The sequence below is a fragment of the Schistocerca nitens genome, chromosome 4, assembly GCF_023898315.1.
Source record: "Schistocerca nitens isolate TAMUIC-IGC-003100 chromosome 4, iqSchNite1.1, whole genome shotgun sequence".
In the NCBI taxonomy this organism is placed as follows: domain Eukaryota; kingdom Metazoa; phylum Arthropoda; class Insecta; order Orthoptera; family Acrididae; genus Schistocerca; species Schistocerca nitens.
The window spans coordinates 116,306,929-116,330,924 of record NC_064617.1 but is presented as its reverse complement, the minus strand read 5'-3'; the positions used below and the strand labels follow the sequence as shown (position 1 = coordinate 116,330,924).

General features: G+C 43.5%; 1 protein-coding gene across 2 annotated transcripts in view; it reads left to right on the top strand.

Annotated features, from left to right (window-relative positions):
- Window positions 1–23,996, top strand: part of LOC126251493 (uncharacterized) — a 386,831-nt gene that overhangs the window by 351,113 nt on the left and 11,722 nt on the right. For both annotated transcript variants that reach the window (XM_049951961.1, XM_049951962.1), the window contains exons 2-5: window positions 15,694–15,909; window positions 21,620–21,758; window positions 22,427–22,553; window positions 22,640–22,688. In XM_049951961.1, the coding sequence (XP_049807918.1) occupies window positions 15,694–15,909; window positions 21,620–21,758; window positions 22,427–22,553; window positions 22,640–22,688 (531 nt within the window). The remainder of the gene's footprint in view (window positions 1–15,693; window positions 15,910–21,619; window positions 21,759–22,426; window positions 22,554–22,639; window positions 22,689–23,996) is intronic.

The window sequence follows — 23,996 nt, the reverse complement described above, 5'->3', positions numbered from 1 at the left end:
GCCGTGGTGCCAAAAGAGAAACGATACGTGTGTTGGTGCTGCATACCGAAAACCTGCCACTTTAAAACCGAAAGGGAGAAATTGTTTGAGGCCACACAATGAAACTGAAGGTCCGTTACTGCAAAAGCAGACGTGAATAGTGCATGTGAAGGGCTGGAACTGTGACATTATCTTCCTTCCCTTTTCCACCACGTGCAGGAAACATATCGAACGTTGCGCGACAAACGGTCGACGCAGCAGCTGCTTTCTCGAGGTTTGCAGGTTCGCTGCAGCCCGAAGTCTCTTAGATTTCTGCCGATGCAGGACGGGAGGGGCCGAGATGAATAGAAAGAAAGTAGGTAGTTGTCAGGCTTTGTTGTTTGGGTGGTGCTGCAATCGCGGAGCGCCGCGGCGCGGGATAGTACGCGTCCTAGAACGCGCCGGCTGCTATTGTGCGGGGTGCGGCTTTGTGTGACAGGGTGGGACGGGACGGGACGCGTACCCACCCCGTGGCGGTTGGCAGGGGTGGCCGCCGGGGCCAGCGGCGGCGGTTGCCCGGAAGCAGGCGAAACCACTGTGGGAACGGGCGCTCCTAGCTACCCCGGTACCCCGGGTCAAGTAATACTGATCTGGGTCGCTACCGTAGCACCGAACTGTAGTGGACTCGCAGCGCGTAGAGAGAGAGTTGACTAGTGGCAGGAATGATTGCCTGTAAGTGGACATACGATACGATTCTGAAAGTAGTAGCAAGAACGAAAGATGATAACTGAAACAGAAGCAGTGTATCTGTGGAACGTTTATTTCCAAAACAAATACTGTATCAGCCAAGACTTGCCAGTAAAATTCTCCTTGAAAAGGATGGTTATGAAGATGATGTTCTTTTTCAAGGCTATTGCTTCAAACTTTAAACGTCAAAAATACTAACAAATACTACATCAGAAAGGGTGGAAAAACAAAAAATATGAAATGCATATTTTTATGACACGGCGATTTATAATTTTATTGGCTCTGAGCACTATGCGACTTAACTGCTGAGGTCATCAGTCGCCTAGAACTTAGAACTAATTAAACCTAACTAACCTAAAGACATCACACACATCCATGCCTGAGGCTGGATTCGAACCTGCGACCGAAGCGGTCGCTCGGCTCCAGACTGTAGCGCCTAGAACCGCACGGCCACTCCGGCCGGCTATAATTTTATTAACTAACGTATCGTAGTATTGTTTTGTGTGAAAATGTATTTATTTATATAGAAATACGTTGTTATAGTGGTCTTCACTCATAAGACAGGTTTGTTGCAGTTCTCCATGCTGCTCTAACCTGTGCGGGTCACATCGCTTCCGAATAACTACTGAAATCTTCCTTCTGAATCTGCTCTCTGTATTCATCACTTGGTCTACCTCTACTATTTTTACTCCCCCCCCCCCCAATCCCCACATTGCCTTCCAATACTAAATTGGTGATACCTTGATGAGTGTGTCCTATCAACTGATCCTTTCTATTGGTCAAGCTGTGCTACAAATTTCTTGCTCCCCAATTCTATTCAGTTACCCCTCATCAGTTACGTGATCCATCTAATCTTGAACACTCTTTTCAAAAGCTTCTTTTCTCTTTTGCCTAAACTGTTTGTAGTCCGTATTTCACTTCCATACATGGCTACACTCCAGATAAAGACCATCAGAGAAGACTTCCTATCAGTTAAATCTGTATTTAATGTTAACAAATTTCTCTGGTTCAGATATACTTTTCTTGCCACTGCAACTCTACATTTTATATCCCCTGTACTTAGGCCGACATCAGTTTTTATGCTGTCCAAAAAGCAAAATTCATCTACTACTTTAAGTATCTCGTTTCCTAATCGATTTCATTTAGCTTTATTTAATTGCACTACAATACATCATCGTTTTGCTTTTGTTGATGTTCATCTTATATCCTCGTTTGGAGACACTGTCCATTTCCATTCAACTGCTCTTGCAGGTCCTTCGTTGTCTCTGACAGAATTACAATCTCATCGGCAAACCTCAAAGTTTTTATTTCTTCTCCCTGGACCCTAATTCCTGCGCTCTCTCTCTCTCTCTCTTTTTTTCTCAGTATATAGGTTCTATAATATCGGGATAGGCTACTACCCTGTCTCACTCCCTTCACAACCACTGCTTCACTTCTGTGCCCCTCGATTTTTAAAACTGCAATCTGGTTTCAGTACAAATCGTAAATAGTCTTTCGCTCCCTATATTTTACTCCTGCCGCCTTCAGAATTTGAAACAGAGTATTCCAGTCAACATCGTCAAAAGCCTTCTCTAAGTCTACAAATGCTAGATACGTGGGTTTGCCTTTCCTTAATCTATTTTCTAAGGTAAGTCATGTGTCAGCATTTCCTCGCGTGTTTCTATATTTCTCGGGAATCTAAGTTCATCTTCTCCGAGGTCAGCTGCTACCAGTTTTTCCATCCTTCTGTAAAGAACCCGTGTTACTGTTTTTCAGCCATGACTTATTAAACTGATAGTTCGGCAATTTTCACACCGATCAGCAACTTCTTACATTTGTATAAATTTAAATTGTAATTTCCGTAAGTTTACGTGCTCCTGACCATCGGACCTTTTCGTATGTGTTTTGAATAGGAACGAGTTATTTACTGGTACATATGTTTGAAACAAGGAGAGACCAAAGAGGAGCTGACGGATATTTTTATTGCTTTCTGAAAGCTGGCTAAGGATTTTTTTTGTTAAAGTTAGTTGCTTATCATTGGTTGGATAAAATCGCATCGACGTAAGGAGCCAGATTCTTTCAGTGGGAAGTAGACAGCCGCTGCAAGCGGTGGTCGGCGATCCCGTCGTCATCCCTTGCTGTGACGCCGCTGCACCCCTCGTGGTGAAGGGGGGCAGTTGGCGAGGCGGCTGTTGCCGTTGCCATGCAGACTTTCAAACCCGCAACGGCGTGCCTGCAGCTGCGAACCGAGCCCATGGGTGGAGTCGTGTGATTGCGCTTCCTTTATTCACAGGGGGAGACATACTGCCAGGTACAGAAATAACGTACACCGCGGCAGGCACTTTTTCAGTCACATTACTGTCACCAGTTCTGAAGGTTTGCTGTCGGTTTTGCTGTTTAAGGATATCAGAAAAGACACGAGTAAAGCGGGGTTGGTGGGAGATGGGGTGTAAAAGTGTCAAATGAACGGGTAAGTTGCAGAGAAATTGTGCGTACTGTGTAGTCTGTCTGCAAACTGAAGAGCGAGCACACCAGTCCCCCACTCTGTATGCACACGACCTCAAAAGGACTGGTGACAATGTCTGCAGACGCGCCTGGGGTATGTTTATTTTCCACTAAATGTGGTAATACTGTGCGGAGTATAGAAATTAATAACTGCTGTATCTAAGACAAGAAACGCACACAAACATAATGCATGTAAGTGACCACACGCTTTATTGCACTGTCACAGTGTACAACAGTGCCTCGTTCTTCTGGGATTGGCCAATTCCCTCGCTACAATCGATGCTCGCTGTTTAATTTAGACTGACAATGTAAAGCACCCACAAACTATTCCAACACAGCGCGCGTATAAAGAAACGCTCGCAAAAAGTTGCCGCTGCGGATGGTTAAAAAGCAAAAGCAGCTCGCGCACAACTGTGCATCCAGTTATTCTTGCTACGCTCAGGCCGTGATTGCATCGAGAAGCAACAATAAAAAGTACCCTCCGCCATTAACATCCTAGTGGTTTGCGAACTATACGCCAAGATGATTGTGTGTGTGTGTGTGTGTATGTGTGTGTGTGTGTGTGTGTGTGTGTGTGTGTGTGTGTGTGTGTGTGTGTGTGTCGGTGGCAAAGTGCGACAATACGTATCCAAAGGTCTGTGGTGCGTTTGCCGGTCAGTTCTAGGATATTTGTGTGTCACGTACCGCTTGTTTCAGTTCTGTTGATGCTTGTTAACGTGAGAAATGCTTCATTGTTCCGTGGCTCGGAGTGCATGTTAAACTGTAGGGCCCACTGTAACTAACTGTGCAGCTCAGAGGCAAGAGGAAAGCGAGGGCGCACCACCTCCAATAGGACAGTATCTAGTACAGCACCGTGGTGTGCAAACAGCTTGACCTTTACGTATGAATGTAGGAGAACAGTATTCAAAACAAAGAAATGTGTAGTCGGTGGAGTGAAGATTCTTTTTTTTACAAAACAGCGCGTAAAAATAATACACTGGAAGAGACCGCTGAGTGGCACTAGGGGCAAATTGCCGGCTTAAATACATAATTTTTGACGACTTGCAACTTACAAATTATTAGCACCAGTAAAAGTTAGTAAATACTATTTTATAAGAATTTACGATGTATAGAAATAATAGTTGAGGCATGTAGCACTCATTAAGAAGAACGGGTGGCGCCCATGCATTACTATTTCCGTCAGTGGGAGGAAATGCATAAGCGCCATACACGAAATTCAAACAGTTTGAGAGTGTGCAGTCTTGTAAGTCTTACATCAGTTCCGTCAATAGTATATGACCGCCATCCCATATTGCCTTGTGTACTTAAAACTCGTTAATCCCCAAACATCAGTTTAACTAAAGCACTATTCAAAATAGCCATGTAAAAACCGGTGCAATATTACTGCTGATAGTACACTGGCAACTGTGCTACTTTACGTTTTAATTATGTCGCATGTCACAGTTTTTTTTTAGAAATTAAATATAACAAGCCATAAGTTGTGATTGTGCCTATGACAACTGGTAAAAAATTTATAAAAATTAAAGAGTATTAGAGCAATAGGGAATGGGAAGGGAATAGGTTTATAACTGGCACAACTACAATGACGTATTTCTATGCTTTGTAAATTCTTATAAAATGGTATTTATGAACTTCAACTGATCTTTGTAATTTATACACTGCAAGTTGTCAATAACTGTTAACAGACAGTTCGCCTTATGAACTCTAGCGCCACTCAGCGGCCTCTTCCAGTGTATTACATTCGACCATTCAAAACATCTGTTATGCACGGTTTTCTATATATAAAACACCCTTTTGTAAAACATTTGAAAGTGATTTCCATGAATTTCTTACTGACGACACTGTTGTGACACTTTGTAACGATGAAAATGTAGTTGGAAAGGAAAAAAAAAAACGCGTCGTGTACCACGTACCTAGTGCCGTCTAGCGGTTTAGTCCACTTGGTTTCCAATTTGTGCCTCGGTAGCAGTTCGTACTTGTCTCCTGGTGGAGAATGCTGACAAGATACACTGTATCTATTGAACAATTTTATTTGATGGGAATAACATTGGTAACCTAGAAAGTCATATTTTGTTCTTAATACTAAGTCTCTAATGCTCAGGAAGCAAAGGCAGTTGCACTCGCGGTACAAGAAAGATCGGGAGAATGAGGACAGGCAAAAGTTAGTAGAGATTCGTGCTGCTGTAAAAAGAGCGATGCGCGAAGCATACAACCACTACCACCTTCATACCTTAGCAAAAGATCTTGCTGAAAATCCAAGGAAATTCTGGTCTTACGTAAAATCGGTAGGCGGGTCGAAGGCTTCCATCCAGTCACTCACTGATCAGTCTGGCCTGGCAACGGAAGACAGCAAAATGAGAGCTGAAATTTTAAATTTAGCATTTGAGAAATCTGTCACGCCGGATGATCGTATAAACATACCGCCGTTTGAGTCTCGTACAGATTCCCGTATGGAGGACATAGTGATAGACATCCCTGAGATTGTGAAGCAGCTGAATGGGTTGAAAATAAATAAATCGCCAGGTCCTGATGGGATTCCAGTTCGGTTTTACAGAGAGTACTCTACTGCATTGGCTCATTACTTAGTTTGTATTTATCGCGAATATCTTGCCCAACGTAAAGTCCCAGGCGACTGGAAAAAAGCGCAGGTGACGCCTGTCTGTAAGAAGGGTAGAAGGACGGATCCTCAAAATTACAGACCAATACCCTTAACATCGGTTTGTTGCAGGATTCTCGAACATATTCTCAGTTCGAATATAATGAATTTCCTTGAGACAGGGAAGTTACTATCCATGCACCAGCACTGCTTTAGAAAGCCTCGCTCCTGCGAAACGCAACTTGCCCTTCTTTCACATGATATCTTGCGAACCATGGATGAAGGGCATCAGACGGATGCCATATTCCTTGACTTCCGGAAAGCGTTTGACTCGGTGCCCCACTGGAGAATCCTAACTAAGGTACGAGTATATGGGATTGGTTCCCAAATATGTGAGTGGCTCGAAGACTTCTTAAGTAATAGAACCCAGTACGTTGTCTTCGACGGTGAGTGTTCATCGGAGGTGAGGGTATTATCTGGAGTGCCACCGGGAAGTGTGGTAGGTCCGCTGTTGTTTTGTATCTACATAAATGATCTTTTGGATAGGGTGGATAGCAGTGTGCGGCTGTTTGCTGATGATGCTGTGGTGTACGGGAAGGTGTCGTCGTTGAGTGACTGTAGGAGGACACAAGATGACTTGGACAGGATTTGTGATTGGTGGCAGCTAACTCTAAATATAGATAAATGTAAATTAATGCAGATGAATAGGAAAAAGAATCCTGTAATGTTTGAATACTCCATTAGTAGTGTAGCGCTTGACACAGTCACGACGATTAAATATTTGGGCGTAACATTGCAGAGCGATATGAAGTGGGACAAGCATGTAATGGCAGTTCTGGGGAAGGCGGATAGTCGTCTTCGGTTCATTGGTAGAATTTTGGAAAGATGTGGTTCATCTGTAAAGGAGACCGCTTATAAAACAGTAATACAAACTATTCTTGAGTACTGCTCGAACGTTTGGCATCCCTATCAGGTCGGATTGAGGGAGGACATAGAAGCAATTCAGAGGCGGGCTGCTAGATTTGCTACTGGTAGGTTTGATCATCAAGCGAGTGTTACGGAAATGCTTCAGGAACTCGGGTGGGAGTCTGTAGAGGAAAGGAGGCGTTCTTTTCGTGAATCGCTACTGAGGAAATTTAGAGAACCAGCATTTGAGGCTGACTGAAGTACAATTTTACTGCCGCCAACTTATATTTCGCGGAAAGCCCACAAAGATAAGAGAGATTAGGGCTCGTACAGAGGCTTATAGGCAGTCATTTTTCCCTCGTTTGTCTGGGAGTGGAACAGGGAGAGAAGATGCTAGTTGTGGTACTAGGTACCCTCCGCCGCGCACCGTATGGTGGAGTGCGGAGTATGTATAGATGTAGATGAAAGGTGAAATGTAACATATTTTGATATCTTTCGATACCAGTTTTGTGTTGCATTTTATAGCCTGTGAAAATGTGGGAATGTCGAAACGTGTAGGACGTTTTTTGGAAATAATAAAAAGCGTGGTCAACACATCTGAGAGTTATTAAAGGAATAAGGCTGCTTTAGAGCGGTCCCTGTTGTCCGCTTCTACATTAGTGACGAACACAAGAGCAACGGAGTGGAGGAGTGCACGCGAATGCCCAGTACTGACAGGGGCGGCGGCGAGGCGGGTCCAAGCGGAGCTCGTACGCCGCGGGCCCTGTGGGTGCGTCGCGTCGCGTCGGCCGTTTGGAGGCCAAGCAGGTCCGGCGGGCACGCAGCCGGATGTGGGCTAATTGCGAGCCTAACGGTAGCCGCCGCTCCGTCCTCCGCACTGTACACAGGTGCACTAGGCAGCAGCACATCACGCGCACTACTACTACTTCTTCACGTCCCTGTCCGTCACCACCTGTTCGTGACTGATTGCCTCACCTTCACCCTGTACGCTGTATTAGTGTCCGGCTGATTACGTGCCTACATCTGTAATGTACATACCGGTGTCAAGTGCATGGCCGAGGGTACCTCCCAAGGGCTACCACACGCTACGATTTCTTTCCCTTCCAGTCGCGTAGCAGCGCGGGAGCAGGGGCGGTCTAAACGCCTCCGTGCGAGCTGTGATTAGTGTAATCTTGCCTTCCTAGTCGCTACATGAGTATTAGGTACGGGGCTGTAGTACGAACACTGAGGTGACAAAAGCCGAAGGATATCTCCTGATATCGTATCGGACCTCGTCTTGCCCAGCGTAATGCAGCAGCTCGACGTGGCATGGACTCAACAAGTCTTTGGAAGCCCCCTGCAGAAATACTGGGCCGTGCAGACACTATAGCTGTCCGGAATTGCGAAACTGTTGCCGGCGTAGGATTTTGTGAAATATTATGTCCCATAAATGTTAGATGGCATTCATTTCTGGCGATGAGGGTGGCCAAATCATTCGCGTGAACTGTCCACAATGTTCGTTAGGCCAATCGAAAATAATTGTGGTCTAGTGACGTGGCGCATTATCATCCATAAAAATTCCGACGTTGTTTGTGAACACGAAGTCCTTGAATAGCCGCAAATGGTGTCCAAGTAGCCGAACACGCAGAGGACACTGTCCGTGTTCATGTAAATACAGCCTACACCATTACGGAGCCACCACCAGCTTGGACAGTGGCTCGATGACAACCAGGGTTCACGGCTTTGTGGGGTCTGCGCCACCCTCGAACCCTGCTGTCAGCTCTTACCAAGTACAGTCAGGACTCGTCTGACCACGCCACGGCTTTCCATTCACACGGGGGCCAACCGACAATGTAACGAGCCCAGCAGAGGCGCTGCAGGAGACGCCGTGCTGTCGGCAAAGGCACTCGCGTCTGTCGTCTGCTGCCATATCCCATTAACGCCGAATCTGGCCGCACTTGTCCAACGGATACATTCGCCGTGCGTCCCATGTTCATTTCTGCCGTTATTTCACGCAGTGGTGCCTGTCTGTTAACACTGACAGCTCTACGGAAACTCCGCTGCTCTCGGTCATTAACTGAAAGCCGTCGGACACTCGGTTGTTCGTGGTGACAGGAAATTCCTAAAATTTGGTATTCTCGGCACACTCTTGATGCTTTGGATCTCGGTATACTGAATTCTCTGATGACTTTCGAAATGTAATGTCCCATGCATATAGCCCCAACTACCATTCCGCGTTCGAATTCTCGTCGTGTGGCCGTAATCGCGTTGGAAATCTTTTCATAAGAATCATCTGAGTACAAATGACAGGTCCACCAATGCACTGCCCTTTTATACCTTGCGTACTTGATCCTGCCGCCAAATGTATACGTGTGTATCGCTATCCAATGACTCCTGTAACCTCAGTTTATCACTAGATTGATTACTCAATACTGCTACTTGAAATTTTTTTAGAAAGCTTGCGCCGGAAAGTCGGCTTCTTATCTTAAAACGTCCACCAGTTCAAGGTTTTTCAGTATCTCAAGAACGCTTGCTCATGTCTCAAAGAAACCTATCAGAGTACGGACTATCTCTCTCTTTGTATATGTTCATTATCCTCTGTTAGTCCCATGTGGTGTGGGTCCCACAGACTAGAGCTATATTCTAAGCGTGCGATATTCTAAAACGAGATGCAGAGGTGACTTGTAAGCAATCTTCTTTGTGGCCTGACTGCATTTTCCCACTGTCCTGGCAGTGAACCGAAGTTTGCAACCTACGAATGACCTTACGTCGTCATTGCATTTCATATCCCTACAAACTGTTACAAGCGGGTATTTCCACGAGTTGTCAGACTTCACTTATGATACATGAATATTGTAGTCACAGGATACTATGTTCGTTTTGGTAAGTGCACAGTTTTACATTTCTGTATATATATATATATATATATATATATATATATATATATATATATATATATATAAAAAGCAAATTACCGGTCTTCGTATCACTTTAAATCTTACCCACGTCCGGCTGAATATTTGTGCAGCGTTTTGCTGACTGTACTTCATAATAGATTATTACATCTTGTGCAAAAAGTCTGAGTTTAGTATTAATATCGTCTGTGCCACTCATCAATATGCAACGTAAACACCAAGGGTCTTATAACTCTTCCTTGGGGCATGCCTCAAATTACTATCACATCTGTCGATGACTCTTCGTACCTTCTGAAAAATCCTCAGTCCAGTCACAAATTTCGCTTGATACTCAGTATTATGATACTTTTGTCAATAAACGTTGGTGTGGTCCCGAGACAAATGCGCATTCGCATCGTAAACTTAGGTTGTTTCCTGGCCCTAAAGTAATGCACCACGAGAATTTGTATGACAAGCGGAAACGACTGGGCACGATAAGTTTCCCGATCATCGCCGTGCGCTGGCGCTCATGGTTAAAGTAACTCGTCCGCAACACCTAACCCGGCGAGGCTACGTGGATGGGGGCACGTCTGTCTGAGGGGGACGCCCATTGAGAGGATTAGGCCACGTGCAGGCGCCGGGATTCATCCCCTCTCCCCCCTCACCGCCATCGATAGCACAGGCAGAACATTGCTTGCTAATCAATCGTTTGCATTGAACTTTTGCACCGGAGGCATAAAAGGCGCACTCACAAAGAAAAGGCCCAATTTGCGCAAGTATTATTATTACTATTATTAACATCATCATCATCATGATTACTTCATTTATGATTAAGCGTCTGAGCGATCGCACAATATCTTCCAGGCATTATTACGACTATTTTGTGATAGTTTCGTTTAAATGGCCAACGATATTCGATTCTGATGATGGGTACTTTCATCTGCATGCATTACCTTTTTCTTACATAATAAGAATGGCGCAAGTTAAAATAGCGTGTGTAGATTAACTTCGACCTATTACGCTAACTGCTCCACCAAAAAGAAAGGTACACGAAAGTGGAAACTTATTTTTCCTTTCTCCTTCTTCATGTAGTCGTCGATCAGTTGTGCATTCTTGCATGCTGAGCGACTAATGCTTTTTCATTTACTTATTTGTAGGGCCTGTGTTCGTTCAGAGCTATTGATCAGTTTCTTTACGAACAATGCATACGGAGTAACGTGGTGTATGTGAGGTATCTGATAGCTGTTTAGTGTGTTAAGTCGTCAAACGACGTGCGGCCTAAATGCAGATACCGAAACTGGGCAGGTGTGACGTAATGCATTTTAAAGTTCTTGAACAAGGTTCAAAAAGCATTGGCGGAAAAATGGTTTTCTCCTTGAACTACTAAAGTGTGCAGTGCGAATGAATCCGAGCGGAAGTATAAAACCTTGCAGGTTACTGTGAATTCAGGTACCATCCAAGATATGTGCATCTTCAAATTTTCGCGGGGCAACGGTTGTTTCATAGAATTTTATGCGTGCAGCCGCATAAATTTCACTCATTCTTCTAACAACTCGGCTGTATACCGTCCAGCCGTCTTCAGAGTGAGTCGAAGTGACTCATGCTCCAGCACTTGCTCCGTCCTTCTACACTTGCGGACCTCGACTCACTCTGAAGATGGTGAGACGGTGTACAGCCAAAGTATTAGAAGAAAAAGTGAAATTCATGCGGCTGCACGCCCGAAATTTTATGGAACAATCATCTAAGCTCTTCATATGGCAACTTACTCCTGGCTGTTTATAACGGTGGTGCTAGTCGTTTTAGCTAATAGAGGCGCTAAATATAATGGTAGCAGAATACTTTTCGGAAGCCAGAGTCTCACTTACTCCTCGTAGTGACCTTGACCTGTAAATATATCTGTTACTATCGTAGGTTAGTACTTGCCCGATAGACAGCTGCTGGATGCCGTAATCCAACGTAGGGCATCAAAATACATACGAGTATCGCAGTCAGTTGTAGATAAGAGGGGAGCAAACAAGCAGCAGTGGGCCGTGGTGCGGTCGCCGAAGCAGGGAACAGCTTGCAGCTTGCAGCTGGCGAGCAGGCAGCACTTGTAGCGCCGCTGTTGTGCGGGTTGCCGTCGGGCACAGTACAAGGCGTATGCCACCATACACTCAACACGCAGGTATCTGCAACTGATAATTCACTTCGTTAACTTCGGACGTGGCATTGAAAATATGCACTTAGAAGAGGAAAGAGATCTTAAGGTCTGTTAACTGATACTGGCTGATGGTTGGATGGTAGGTTGCTAATGTAATAATTCGCCACTTGTGCAGAAGGAGTAATAGATAGTTAATTTTAAAGCTGCGTTTTAGGTTAGTCCACCTTCATTTAAAACAGATATTCTAGAGTTTAGTACCGTAACAGGAATATTACTTCGTTGCAAGGAGTAATTCACGATAGTAAGAAAAGTTGTAGAGGATACGTAATTGTGTGGTATTAAACCTCTGCAGGCGAGCAATAACAATCTAAACTGCGCTCACTTCTTCAAATAGTATAGATTTTATTTTTCTTTGTGCTATTTTTCCTTTCTACAGATTGAAACTGATCTAGTTCTGAATAACAGGTATTTTTCAGTATTTTGGGACTAAGTATTTTTAGACATCGTTTGGTCCGGGTGTTGGTTGGTTTTTTTTTTTTTTTTTCTTTAAACCTGGTTATTAATGAAAAGAATTAAGTATCAATTGTCATAGCAGCGACGCTAAAACTTTCGGGTTTTAAATAAATCCTTCTTTTTTTCAAAAAGGAATAATTTTTGTTCGTAAAATTTCCATTGCTCTGAAATATTGCGTTGTAATAGAAAATGAGGAAAGCAGTCAGTGCTATTTTAATAACAGTACATGGCATAAGAATTGGTACAGCAGTGCTGAGACAATAATGAACATATTACCACGTGACGTAGGCTACTAGATGGTGTACGTGTACATTCAGTATGAAAGACTTGCCTCATCTCGTCCATATGGAACTTTCCCGCGATTGTCGTTGGACAGTTGTTGTATTGCAGAGTGGTACCAACCGTAGCCTGGAAGTATTTTACGAAGTATCAGTGAAGTCCAGTGCTCAATTTGCTTTAAAAGGTTAAAAAAGAGAGGAACTACAACAAACTTGCGATGTCATATGAGGAGGAAACTTAACTCTTAACGATTTATTCACAGTTCACGATAAAAATAATAGGTAGCTAATCTGCTGCATGTGTCTACATACAGGTAACATGCCTTATCTGCTTGTAGATCTTGAAAACCGACAAAGTAACACGAAAAATAGCGTTCTTCAACCTCAGTTTTCACCTTTAGAACTGACTGTTCGTAACGCCCAAGTATGATCCTCGATTAAAAGATAATTTTTGAGTAGAGGTTCAAAAAATTCGAATATATATGAGAATTCTGGTGATTTTTGTAGTATTCAACCGCTTAGGCCTCTCACTTTTAGAGAAAATTAGCAAACGGTGGATATAACGTAAGTTTTCTTTCATTTGCCTATTTAATTTGATATCTTGATTCTATGTATCTGCAATATCGTATTTATCTGCCGATACCACGCAAGTGACTTTCAAGTACATCATCTTACCTGTACGGGAAAATACAGAATGGATGTAAGAGTACAGGTCGCAGGCGCGTGGTTCACGGCGTATAGAAGCTTGCGTCTGGCCGATAAGCGGGAAATCAGGGTTCGAGTCCCGATCCGGCACAGATCTTCATTGTCGTCATTCCATTCTGCAGCTGATGATTGTCCTCATTCGCAATTCCGAATTCATTTAATGTAGATACAATTAGTGTCATTTGTTCTCACAGCGTAGATGATAGCGCACGAGACTCCTCAGCGTTTGGCTTGGGTTCGATCCTTACTACCGTCCAAAGTTCAATTTTTGTATCGGTCTCTTGTTCGATTTTAGGAAACGAAACGAAGCACACGTTCGGCGACACCGTCTAGGGCGGACCGCTTGAATTTGCACGCGATACGACCTGATTGACTATCTTCAGTGTTAATTAGCTCGGAGATGGCGCAACGTATCGGATTTTTTCCCCTTTTTCTTTTTTTTCGTAACAAGAAGTTCTCAGCTCAACCTACACTGCAACATAGTTATAAACTTCCCGTCTTTTTCTGACGAAAAAGGTCTAATGAACTTACGTTCGGAAAAGCATGATTTTCGTGCTAGAGACCATTTATTGAATTATACGTTGTTACAGAGACTGCGATTTAATACTCGTTGTACCGTGGAACCACAGTTACAGTGTGTGTTGAAAATGGTTCCCGCGTGCCTCAACGCATGCGTGACGCGCCATACCATGTTCTGTCTCACACGTTCACATCGGCCAGGCTGCATCCGAGCAATGTCAAAGGCAGCATGAATACGCTGCTCCAGTGTCTCTACATCAGGAATGGGCTCTGCGTACACGATACTTTCGAAATGGCCCCATAACCAGAAATCGCACAGGTTGAGGTCCAGTGAACGAAGAGGCCACGCAACTGGGCCGCCTCGTCCGATCCTTCGTCCAGGAAAGACCCGATTGAGATGCGTCCAGACGTTAACGACGAAGGGGGCTGGAGCACTATCATTTGGCAGTCACATAACCCATCGAATCATAAATGGAACTTTTTTCCAGCTGGTGAGGCAAAGTCACCCGCAAGAAACGCCGATAGTTCCGGCGTGTTAGGCGACGTGGAAGGAAAACTACTCCTAAATTACGGTCGCCCATTGTCCCGAGCCGGCTGCTGTGGCCGAGCGATTCTAGGCGCTTGAGTCCGGAAGAGCGCTGCTGCTATGGTTGCAGGTTCCAATCCTGCCTCGGGCATGGATGTGTGTGATGGCCTTACGTTAGTTAGGTTTAAGTAGTTCTAAGTCTAGGGGACTGATGACCTCGGATGTTAAGTCCCATAGTGCTTAGAGGTATTTGAACCATATTTTTTATTTTTTTTTAAGTGTCCCGGCCCACACATTCCGTCTGCACCGACGCTGATAATTCGTTTTCACCTTACCATGAGAGTTATGAACAGATGACTGTTAGGAAAGTTGAAGACACTATTCCGTGTAAAGGTGGCCTCACCTGTGAATAGGATGGATCACGCAAATCCCAGAATCGTGGTTGCCTGGTGAAACCAGTGACAAAACTCCTCCCGATGCGTAAAGTCTGTCGCTAGTAAGCCCTACCCTCCCTTTAAGTTATAAAGGTAGTAACAATTGTCATCGAAAATGTTCCACACGGTCGTCTGGCTTACCCTGTCTGTACTGACGGGACAACTGGCTGATACTGACACGGCAGTCGCCTTCCACATTTTCCTCCAAGTCCGGTGTCCGAATATTTCGGGTACATCCTTCATGATTTCCTGCTTCCCGAAACGACCCCGTCTCAGACAAACGACGAAACACCGTTGCAAACATTGAATGCTGTGGTTGTCGTCTCTTGGTACAACCTTGCTGCTCGCCGCCCGTTGCCATTCAGTAAGTAAACATCATGTCGGCAAGCTCTCGATTCGAATACGGGACCATTGTGTACAACGCTGTATCACGTCCACTACATTAGCAATCACTATGGCAGGAGAGGGCGTTAGGGCGTGACGTATGAGGAACAGTACCACCCTGTAGGAGGAACTGTGGCTGCATGGTACAGCGCGTATCAGACCGCAGCCTGTTTAAGAAAGTGCGATTGAATAAATAGTCTGTGGCATGGGAACCATGAAATTCCAAACGGAAGTTTTGTTCCGTATCCTCTCATCGATCAACCTCTAAAGTTTGTAAACGGTGGAAAAAAAAATCGACTTGTATGATTGCGTATTGCCGGGGAGAGCTTCTGTAGCTTGCTGGCAGGAGAATATCGCAGTACAAATGCAGAAAAAAGTGGTGTAATTGTAATGTTCCATCTTTCCTTGCTCAAGACTCTGAAAGTTATTGTGTTTGTTGCCTATTGCCTCGACATGTGTTCTACTGTGAACTAGTGTGTGTGTGTGTGTGTGTGTGTTTTAATTACTGATGTAATACGGTGCTGGCTGCACGGTGTGGGGGGAGAGGGAGAGAGAGAGAGAGAGAGAGAGAGAGAGAGAGAGAGAGAGGCGGAGTCGCTGACGCGGCGTGTCTGCGCTGTGTGCCCGCAGGGGGAAGTTCGCGACGGTGCGCAAGTGCAGCTGCCCGCGCGGGGGCGGCGAGTTCGCGGCCAAGTTCATCCGCAAGCGGCGGCGCGCGGCCGACCAGCGCCAGGACATCGTGCACGAGGTGGCCGTGCTGCGCCTCGCCGCCGACCGCTGCGCGCGCATCGTCGCGCTGCGGGACGTCTTCGAGACACCCTCCGAGATGGCGCTCGTGCTCGAGATGTGAGTATTGGGCTGCCCCCGGCTCGTGCTAACAACTACTCTAGTTCCTCAGGGCTCGATCCTGGGTCCATCACACTTCATATTTTCCGCCGGTGACCTCATTGAACATACGAGAGCCAAAATATTTTCTATCTGCCGGTGACACTAGTACAGTACTCTTTGAATGTAATGTAGAAAGTTGGCAGTCAACAGCAGGAAACTTTGTCAAGACTTTCTGAGTAGCCGTGGCCAGCAAGAACCTCCAGATCTGTCCCCAGTAGAATATATGCGAGACCAGCTCGGACGTCACCTCCGTCCCAGTTTCAGTATCAAGGATAAGTTATGACAGTTGTGGGCCAGCTCGCATCAGGAGAGGATACAGCGCATTTATGATACCCTTCCCAAACGAATCCGTGCATGCATGCGTGTCAGAGGAGGTGCAACGATATACTGATACGCGGATTCACACTGCCAAGTTCTTCTAAAATTTGGCTCGGTTTTATAGTGACCGAAAGAAAACGACATACCCTCTGAAGCCTTGAAGTTTAATCTCTTTTCCTCCTCCCGTTCTGGGTGCCACACTTCTTTTTGGACAGGCAGTACTATTCTTTCTCCCTTGCTTTGGCCATCCAGTGTACTCTCGGTTTCTGCATAGAATGATCCTCGTACTTTTCCCCTACTGTTCCCAATATTGATGTTAAGCTGGTCGTTATTTGCGTTTTCACTACTGACCACTTTTGTCTTTGCGCTACTTACCCTTCATTCTATGCTAGGTATGTTGTCCATTCTTTCCACCACGTCTTCTCAGCCTTCCTGCATCCAGCAAGAAGGGCTAAGGGCTTTGTTACTGGTGTACCTTTGCAGTTTTACAGAGTCCGCCAGAAAAATGTATACTCTGTGTCAGGCTCTATCGAGATATCTGTATTGTCGTTGTAGTATGGTCTTTGGCTCAACAGATGTTAGTACTTTCATCTCGGTATTGAGAAAACAAGATGACTGGAGCACACTTGACATTCGCGCAACGAAAATGTATTGTGAAGTGGTTTTCAGGTTTCATAATGCCGTTGAAGTGCAACGTCAGTGGAGGCGGGAGTTTGAAACAGAACCGCCAACCCTCCTAACAATTAAACAAGTATGAATTGCATGTAACGATTTGTGGTATTTTCAAAGGAAGATCAAGAAGACAGCATACAGCTAAAAGTCCTGCTTCGTCGGCTCTCGTGTTCGAAACGTTACGCGCTTGCGCCTTATAGAGCTGACGGAGAGGTCTTCAACGAAAAGGACGGGGCGTCACCACACACCACCACCCAGACGTACGAGCTTTCCTGGATGACAGTTTTGGGGGCATTGGATTGGACGAAGAGGGCCCATTGAGTTCCCTAAACGGTCGCCAGATCTGACACCTATGCACTTTTGCTTGTGGGAAACGCTGGAGGAACTTCGCCAGGAGATTACAGCGACATGTGCAGCCATCTCCACTGTAACATTGACTGACGTAGTTGCCGCGACCACTCGTCGTTCGTCGTTCTGTTGTGTGTACAGCCGCCAGCGGTGAATTTTGAACATTTAAAGTAACCGTATGCTTAACTGATGGTTGTATAATATGTGTGATCAATTATTAAATGTGAAATAAACACATAAGTAACACTTTTTGTTCCTTAAAGTGTCTATACATTTTTCTGGCGGACTATAAATCTAAATACTGCAAAAGCTCGAGGAACATATTCCAATACTAATGTTCCGTTTATTTACCGGTAACCTACTGTAAGAGGCTCTATTTGGTGGAGCAAGACTGTATTTCAGTTGTTTGATTGAAGTATCTGATGTTGAATCTCTGTAATCTGTATTACTATTCAGAGATTTCTTCTCACTTTCTTTATTGTTGTTCGGCGTGTAGCATTGAAGTTGCGACCCTACTTTAAGCGTTGCTTAATAATGAGCGTGTCTTTCTTGATCTCCCCCTTGCGTTTAGTACATGTTAGTTACTCGTCTGTCTGTCAGGCGAGAGAAGCTCTTGTTGCTTCTTCCAGTTCTCTCTTTATTCACAGATGCTAGAAAGGCGTGGTTGTCGTATTAATCGTCATATAGTTTTCATGTTTAACAGCACAGTAAGAGAACAGGAAAGAACAGTGATAAAGATAGTGACACTGGATACTAAATGTCTTGTTACCGCTATACTGTGTTATAATAACATACGGAAAAATTTCTACAAGCTAGATATTCCCTATTATTTTTAAGGAAAATCAGAAAATTTCGAAAATATTACGAAGATTTGAAAATCAGGACAAAATATAATTTCCAGTCATATAGCTATTATACTAATCTCTTCGCACAAAGATGTATATAGTAGGCATACAACTTAGATATCACCACACTTATTAGAATTTTGAACCAAAATTGCAAGAAGTAGATTCGTGATAAGAACTAAGATACTTTCATCTAGATAAACAAAAGGTAAAGGAACCGGCTTCAAATCGGCGTGGCCTCAAGAAAAACAATGGTTACAGAAGTAGATTGTGCTTCTTAAAGATTATTGATTAGTTCTTCTATGAAAATAGCGTAATACATTCGCGTTGGTTGTTTTCGTTTTAGTTTGAGTGCATTAAAATTTGTCAAGAAAACCGTATAATCCATCACCTAAAACGCTGGTTGTACATCACAGTGAGGTACACAAATGTAGCCTTTTTTACCGATAGGTGATTATGGATTTTAAGTCTTGCGACAAGTTGCAGTTTACGTTGTATATCCGGTCACTCGTGAGAAAATAGGAAACATTACAATATCATGTATCACAGTCATGTTAGAAAGTACTGGAACTGTTCATTAAACTGTAAGCATAATGTATTGCACACAAACAACAATAATGAGGCAGCAACTGACCAGCAAAGTGCGAACACGCCGACACGTAAGACTTCTATAGTGAAGTTGAGGCTAATTACCGTTTAATTTTTCTGGAGAAAAAAACAAAGTACTCCAGCAGTAATTTAAATAATGCAAGGGAAAACTGTCCAAAGCACTTTACAACATAAAGTTAATAATAATAATAACCACGAAAACCAAACATTTCGCTGTCAAAGAGTGTTTGGGATCCCGGGACAGTTTGTTAGGGACTGTCGCGGTAAAATTGGGAAAGATGGAAGCCATTTGCTACATGGAGCAGCGCAATCGACCAAGTAGTGTGTTCCGCTGCTCAGTTAGAACAGTGTGCATGTAGTAGGACAAACAGGGCCGTTTTAAGGCTCAAGTGACCCAAGCAGTACTCGATGTGTCTCTCAATTAGTGGCGAAAAGGGCTGAAAGTGTACAAGGGAAAGGCAAGAATAGGAGTGGGGGCAAATTACAGGTCTCGTTCCGGCCCTGAGGACAGAATACCGAGCATAAACAATAAAATCGTTCATTTTAGCATTTAACGCCCGTGTTTAGTGGGGAAACGCTCATGAAGGATGTTAGCGCGTCTTAACGGCCTGGCACAAGACTTGGTGTTGGACACAACTTCGGCGAGTTGAGTACACATGAGTCGACAGCACCTGGCGTACCCGTCGTTTCTTGAACTTTGGTTATCGAATGACGTAAAGCTATTTTTGACATGTATATTCTTTTTCCTCCTCTGACCATCCCAGTGGTATTTGTCACCGTGGCGCGCGCGCGCGCGCGCGCACACACACACACACACACACACACACACACACACACACACACACACACACACAAACGCGCGCGCCCATTCCGAGAATGCGAAAACGGCCCATCCTGTGTAACTGATTCTTCAGTTTTTTTTTCACCAGCCCTATATTTCGCCACTCTTTCTTTCTACATTACTTTTACCGCCCATTATTGTGTACCCTTGTTTTCTTCTCAAAAAAGTCATTTCTTTTGTCAATAATTGTCGTCCATTTTTATAAGAACCCATGTGTCATATATATATATATATATATGTGTGTGTGTGTTCAGCACCGATTATGGGATCATCAGCCATTATGTATCTCATTTACTGTGTTAGCCTGAAGATAATCCATGCTCTTAATTTGGGGGGGGGGGGTGCGAAAAAGGGGACTGAAACAGTTTTAATTCAACTTGCTTCTTAAATGCGCCAAATTCCGAATAGTATTCAATTTTTTATTTTATTTATTTTTTGCGACGTTACCGTCATTAGTGAAGATTACATTTTGCTCATTACTAGGAGGAAAATTTTTCAACACTGAACACGATAATTGTCAGTACTTAAACGTAATATCTACAATCTAAGACGGTTACAGTGCTGCCTCGGATAGAACCGTAATTTTCCAAACGTTACCGATACTGTTGTTTCATTTCGAACGAAGATACGGTTTCGTGTTGCGTTAACGTACCGGTACGTCTAGGGTCGACTACTCATATTTTTGATAGCAGAATTCTGGGGAAAAACTGTTGCTTCGATTCGGACCAGTACGATAGCACAGTAAATACACACAGAACTTGAAGTGTTAACTCAGGGGACTATGTACTCTCCTTATGATCGTCATCGATTTTCTTATCACAGAATATTCGTTTGTATTGCATCTCAAAAATTAAGTAGATTTATATGTAAGAGAATAACGCAGCATAACGTAAATATCAGTCCTAAATTTTTATTAACGGCAAAATGAAAATTATTCTTGCCGATGGAATTATGAACACATGAAAGACAGATGGCTCAGTTACTTGACAGGCCGGGAAGGATTTCTTTCCAATTTATTGGCGATCATCAGCGAATTGGATGGTTTCGGCGGTGATACTAGTGAACAGTGGTAATGGCATGCAGTAGAAGCTTGTTCTATGGCGACAGTTAGATGATTTGCAATGTTGATCGATTGTAGTTTCGGATGCGCGTACAAAACATCGTTGTATTTCCCTGTCATCCTTCCAGCCATAGCAGACCTCTTCGCAGAGGTTTGTGTAGCTAGAACTTTATACCAACAAATGTTCCGTTATATATTGCTGTCTTTTTTTCGACAAGTGAAGATAACAAAGTAGAATGTTACACCACGAAGGCCCTCTCTGTAACATTGTTGGAGTGGCGTGATTGAAGTTTTCCGACTCGTGCATGGCAAAGCTACAGAAAACAGGCGCATGCAATTACGGTTGGGGAATTTCCTACCAGTGTTAACATGGCGGAGTACTGTTTCTTTCCCAAGAACACGAGGGCCCGACTGGAGCATAGGCCCGCGAGGTGAGCGGCCAAATGACGTCACGGTCGTGACTTCACAGCCGTATCTGTCCGGCACGACAGGCGAAGGAGAAAGTTGCGGGAACAGTTTGAAATCTAAATGCCGCCAGCGTGTGTCAGTTTCATACAGTGAGGTGTAGAATACTGATGTCACGGCGCCATTGTGCCGTAAGAGACCTCGTCAAGCAGATTCTCGTTTTGGCCTGAACATCAAGGGAGAAAATAAAAGGACAGGGAGTTGTGATAATGTCACAGTAATAGATTCTATAACGAAAAGTCGGAATTTGGAATAAATTAACTCAAGACCTGAAAGACAGGTCTTCCTTCTTTCAAGCGTTCAACCTTTGGCAGATGACTTCCTTCATAAGTAAAATTACTTATCAAACGCTTATATTTATTAAGTTGCTTCTTGAGTCTTTTTAAATTATTATTTCCTCTCAGCTGATGACTAGCCCAAGTTTATTGTTATTTCAGTTTTACTCTGTAGTAGTCTCGTAATTCTTAAGTAATCTAAAGAACACCTTGAAATTGTTCCCTGAAATTTCAGGGCATCTGGTGGTGAGCTGCAATATGTACTAGACCAGGAGGAAAGTCTGGAAGAAGCACAAGCCTCCAGGATTATGCGACAAATATTAGAGGGTCTGACCTTCCTGCATGACCACAACATTGCACACCTAGACTTGAAGGTTGGTAGCTTGTATGACTCTAGAATTGTACATAACTGATGATGCTTTTATGACAGTAAGATTACACACATACTGCACACCATCTATTTGTGCAGTATTTCTGTTCACCTTTGTCATATTACATTATTAATTTCACACGGGCATATGTCGTGGAATAATATAATCATTGTGGTGCTGAGCAATAAACATACTGTACTCACTAAACAATGATTGTTTCCTCATGTGTTGCTGTTGCACTTTTGAATGCAATATTGCATGATGCTAATTTGTGGTTGGTCTGTCACCTGTGAATATACTGTTAAAACAAAGTGTGCAATTTTGTTTTGAATGAGAAGCAAAACTGTTTTCTATTGGCACTGCACATTGTATGAAATATCTCGGAAGCAGTATTCCTGAAGTAAATAGTGTGTGTGTGTGTGTGTGTGTGTGTGTGTGTGTGTGTGTGTGTGTGTGTGTGTGTGTGTGTGTGTGTGTGTTCTTGGCACCATATGATTCTTGCACTCAGTCAAATTTTTCCTGAGAAGTTTAGCATACTTTAAATCTCAGATTTTGCCCTATATTTTTTTAAATTGTATGGTGTGACTAGACATTTTACATTTAGATGTAAGGTCCAAAATTAACCACCTGGAACACTCTTTGTTTATGATGATCTTATAATCCATTTTCAGCCACAAAATTTACTGTTGACTGGTGCGTACCCAAACTGTGATGTAAAGCTGTGTGACTTCGGAATTTCAAGAGTAATCTGCAATGGAGTTGAAGTTAGAGAGATCCTGGGAACTCCAGATTATGTTGGTAAGCGTACACTTTTTCCCCTTCCCTCTGCAGCAGCTGTGTTGGTTTTCTTCCCACTAATGAAATATGTTTGCATTCTGTTTCAGCACCTGAGGTACTTAACTATGAACCAATAAGCTTGGCAACTGACATATGGTAAGTAACTTGTATGTAATGTGACAATATCTTATGATAGACAGAATGACCAGCAATAAAAAGAAGTAAGGGATGCACGTAGATGTCAGGATAGAGATTATAAGTTAGAAAAATGTCAGTGAAATTGAACAAATCAGGAGATTGTTGGTTGACATTTTTACACATCTTCTGGTTTTATAAGTTTCATGAGACCCAATAAGTATACTCAAAGTCTACTGTTAAGTGTATCAGACATATTTGGATTCTTAATTTTACTTCATTTGTTCCTTAAGTTCTTAATGCAAATTTTCTTCATGTTGGTCTTCAAAACATACAAAATACCTTCTTACCCTGATCCAGGTGTACTAAAATAGCATTTAATAGTCCATAAACAACATGCTTATGGGGGCAAAAATTGTGTTTTCCACCAGTGTACTGCTTTCCTTGACATCCACTTGAAATCAGATTTGTTCAAAGTAGACTGTTGTCAATAGTACTATTACTGAAATAATACAGAGTGTCTATGAAATCCCTGTAACATTTTCCTGGTACATAACTCGTACAGTATAACAAATTCTGTTGCGTAATAAACCTGATGGTGTCAACCAGCAACATGATATCAAGGTCTGATCACCGTATGTGGGGTCTGGTGTTTGGGTCAGAGGGAAGACTGACAAACAAAAAAATTACGACTCTTAGAAGACTAATGTGTGCAGTTATAGGATGGTGAGTGCTGTGATGGCCCTCTTGTTGTTTGTGACATAGACGCTACAGCTAGTTGTATCAGGTAGGTAATGATAACTCTAAAGGCAATAGGAGAGCTATTCTCTGACAACAAGTAAATGGAAGCAAAGAAAAATTGTTGCACACAGCAGACTATTTCTGTTCAGACTGTTTCCCAGTAACTTCTCCTGTTTTTGAAACCTAGATACTCATAATCACAGACACATTCAGATATGAAGGGAGATAGAAAAAAGATAACGTTAAGTATATGTAAGATTAAAAGTAGCACAACTACCAAATATAAATGTGGGGATTACAGAAGTGTCAGATTCCACCCGTCTGCTTTGACCCATGATGTCGTCAATATGGCGGAAATGGCTATTCCAAAACACCAATGCCTACAGCAAAAACTACAGAAATTGGAATCGGACATTTTCCTTGACCACAGCTGACAATACCAAAACACCAATACCTACCATAACTATTGATAAAAACACACACACACACACACACACACACACACACTCTCTCTCTCTCTCTCTCTCTCTCTCTCTCTCTCTCTCTCTCTCTCCCCGAACCTTAATGATGTCACACGCCACAACACCC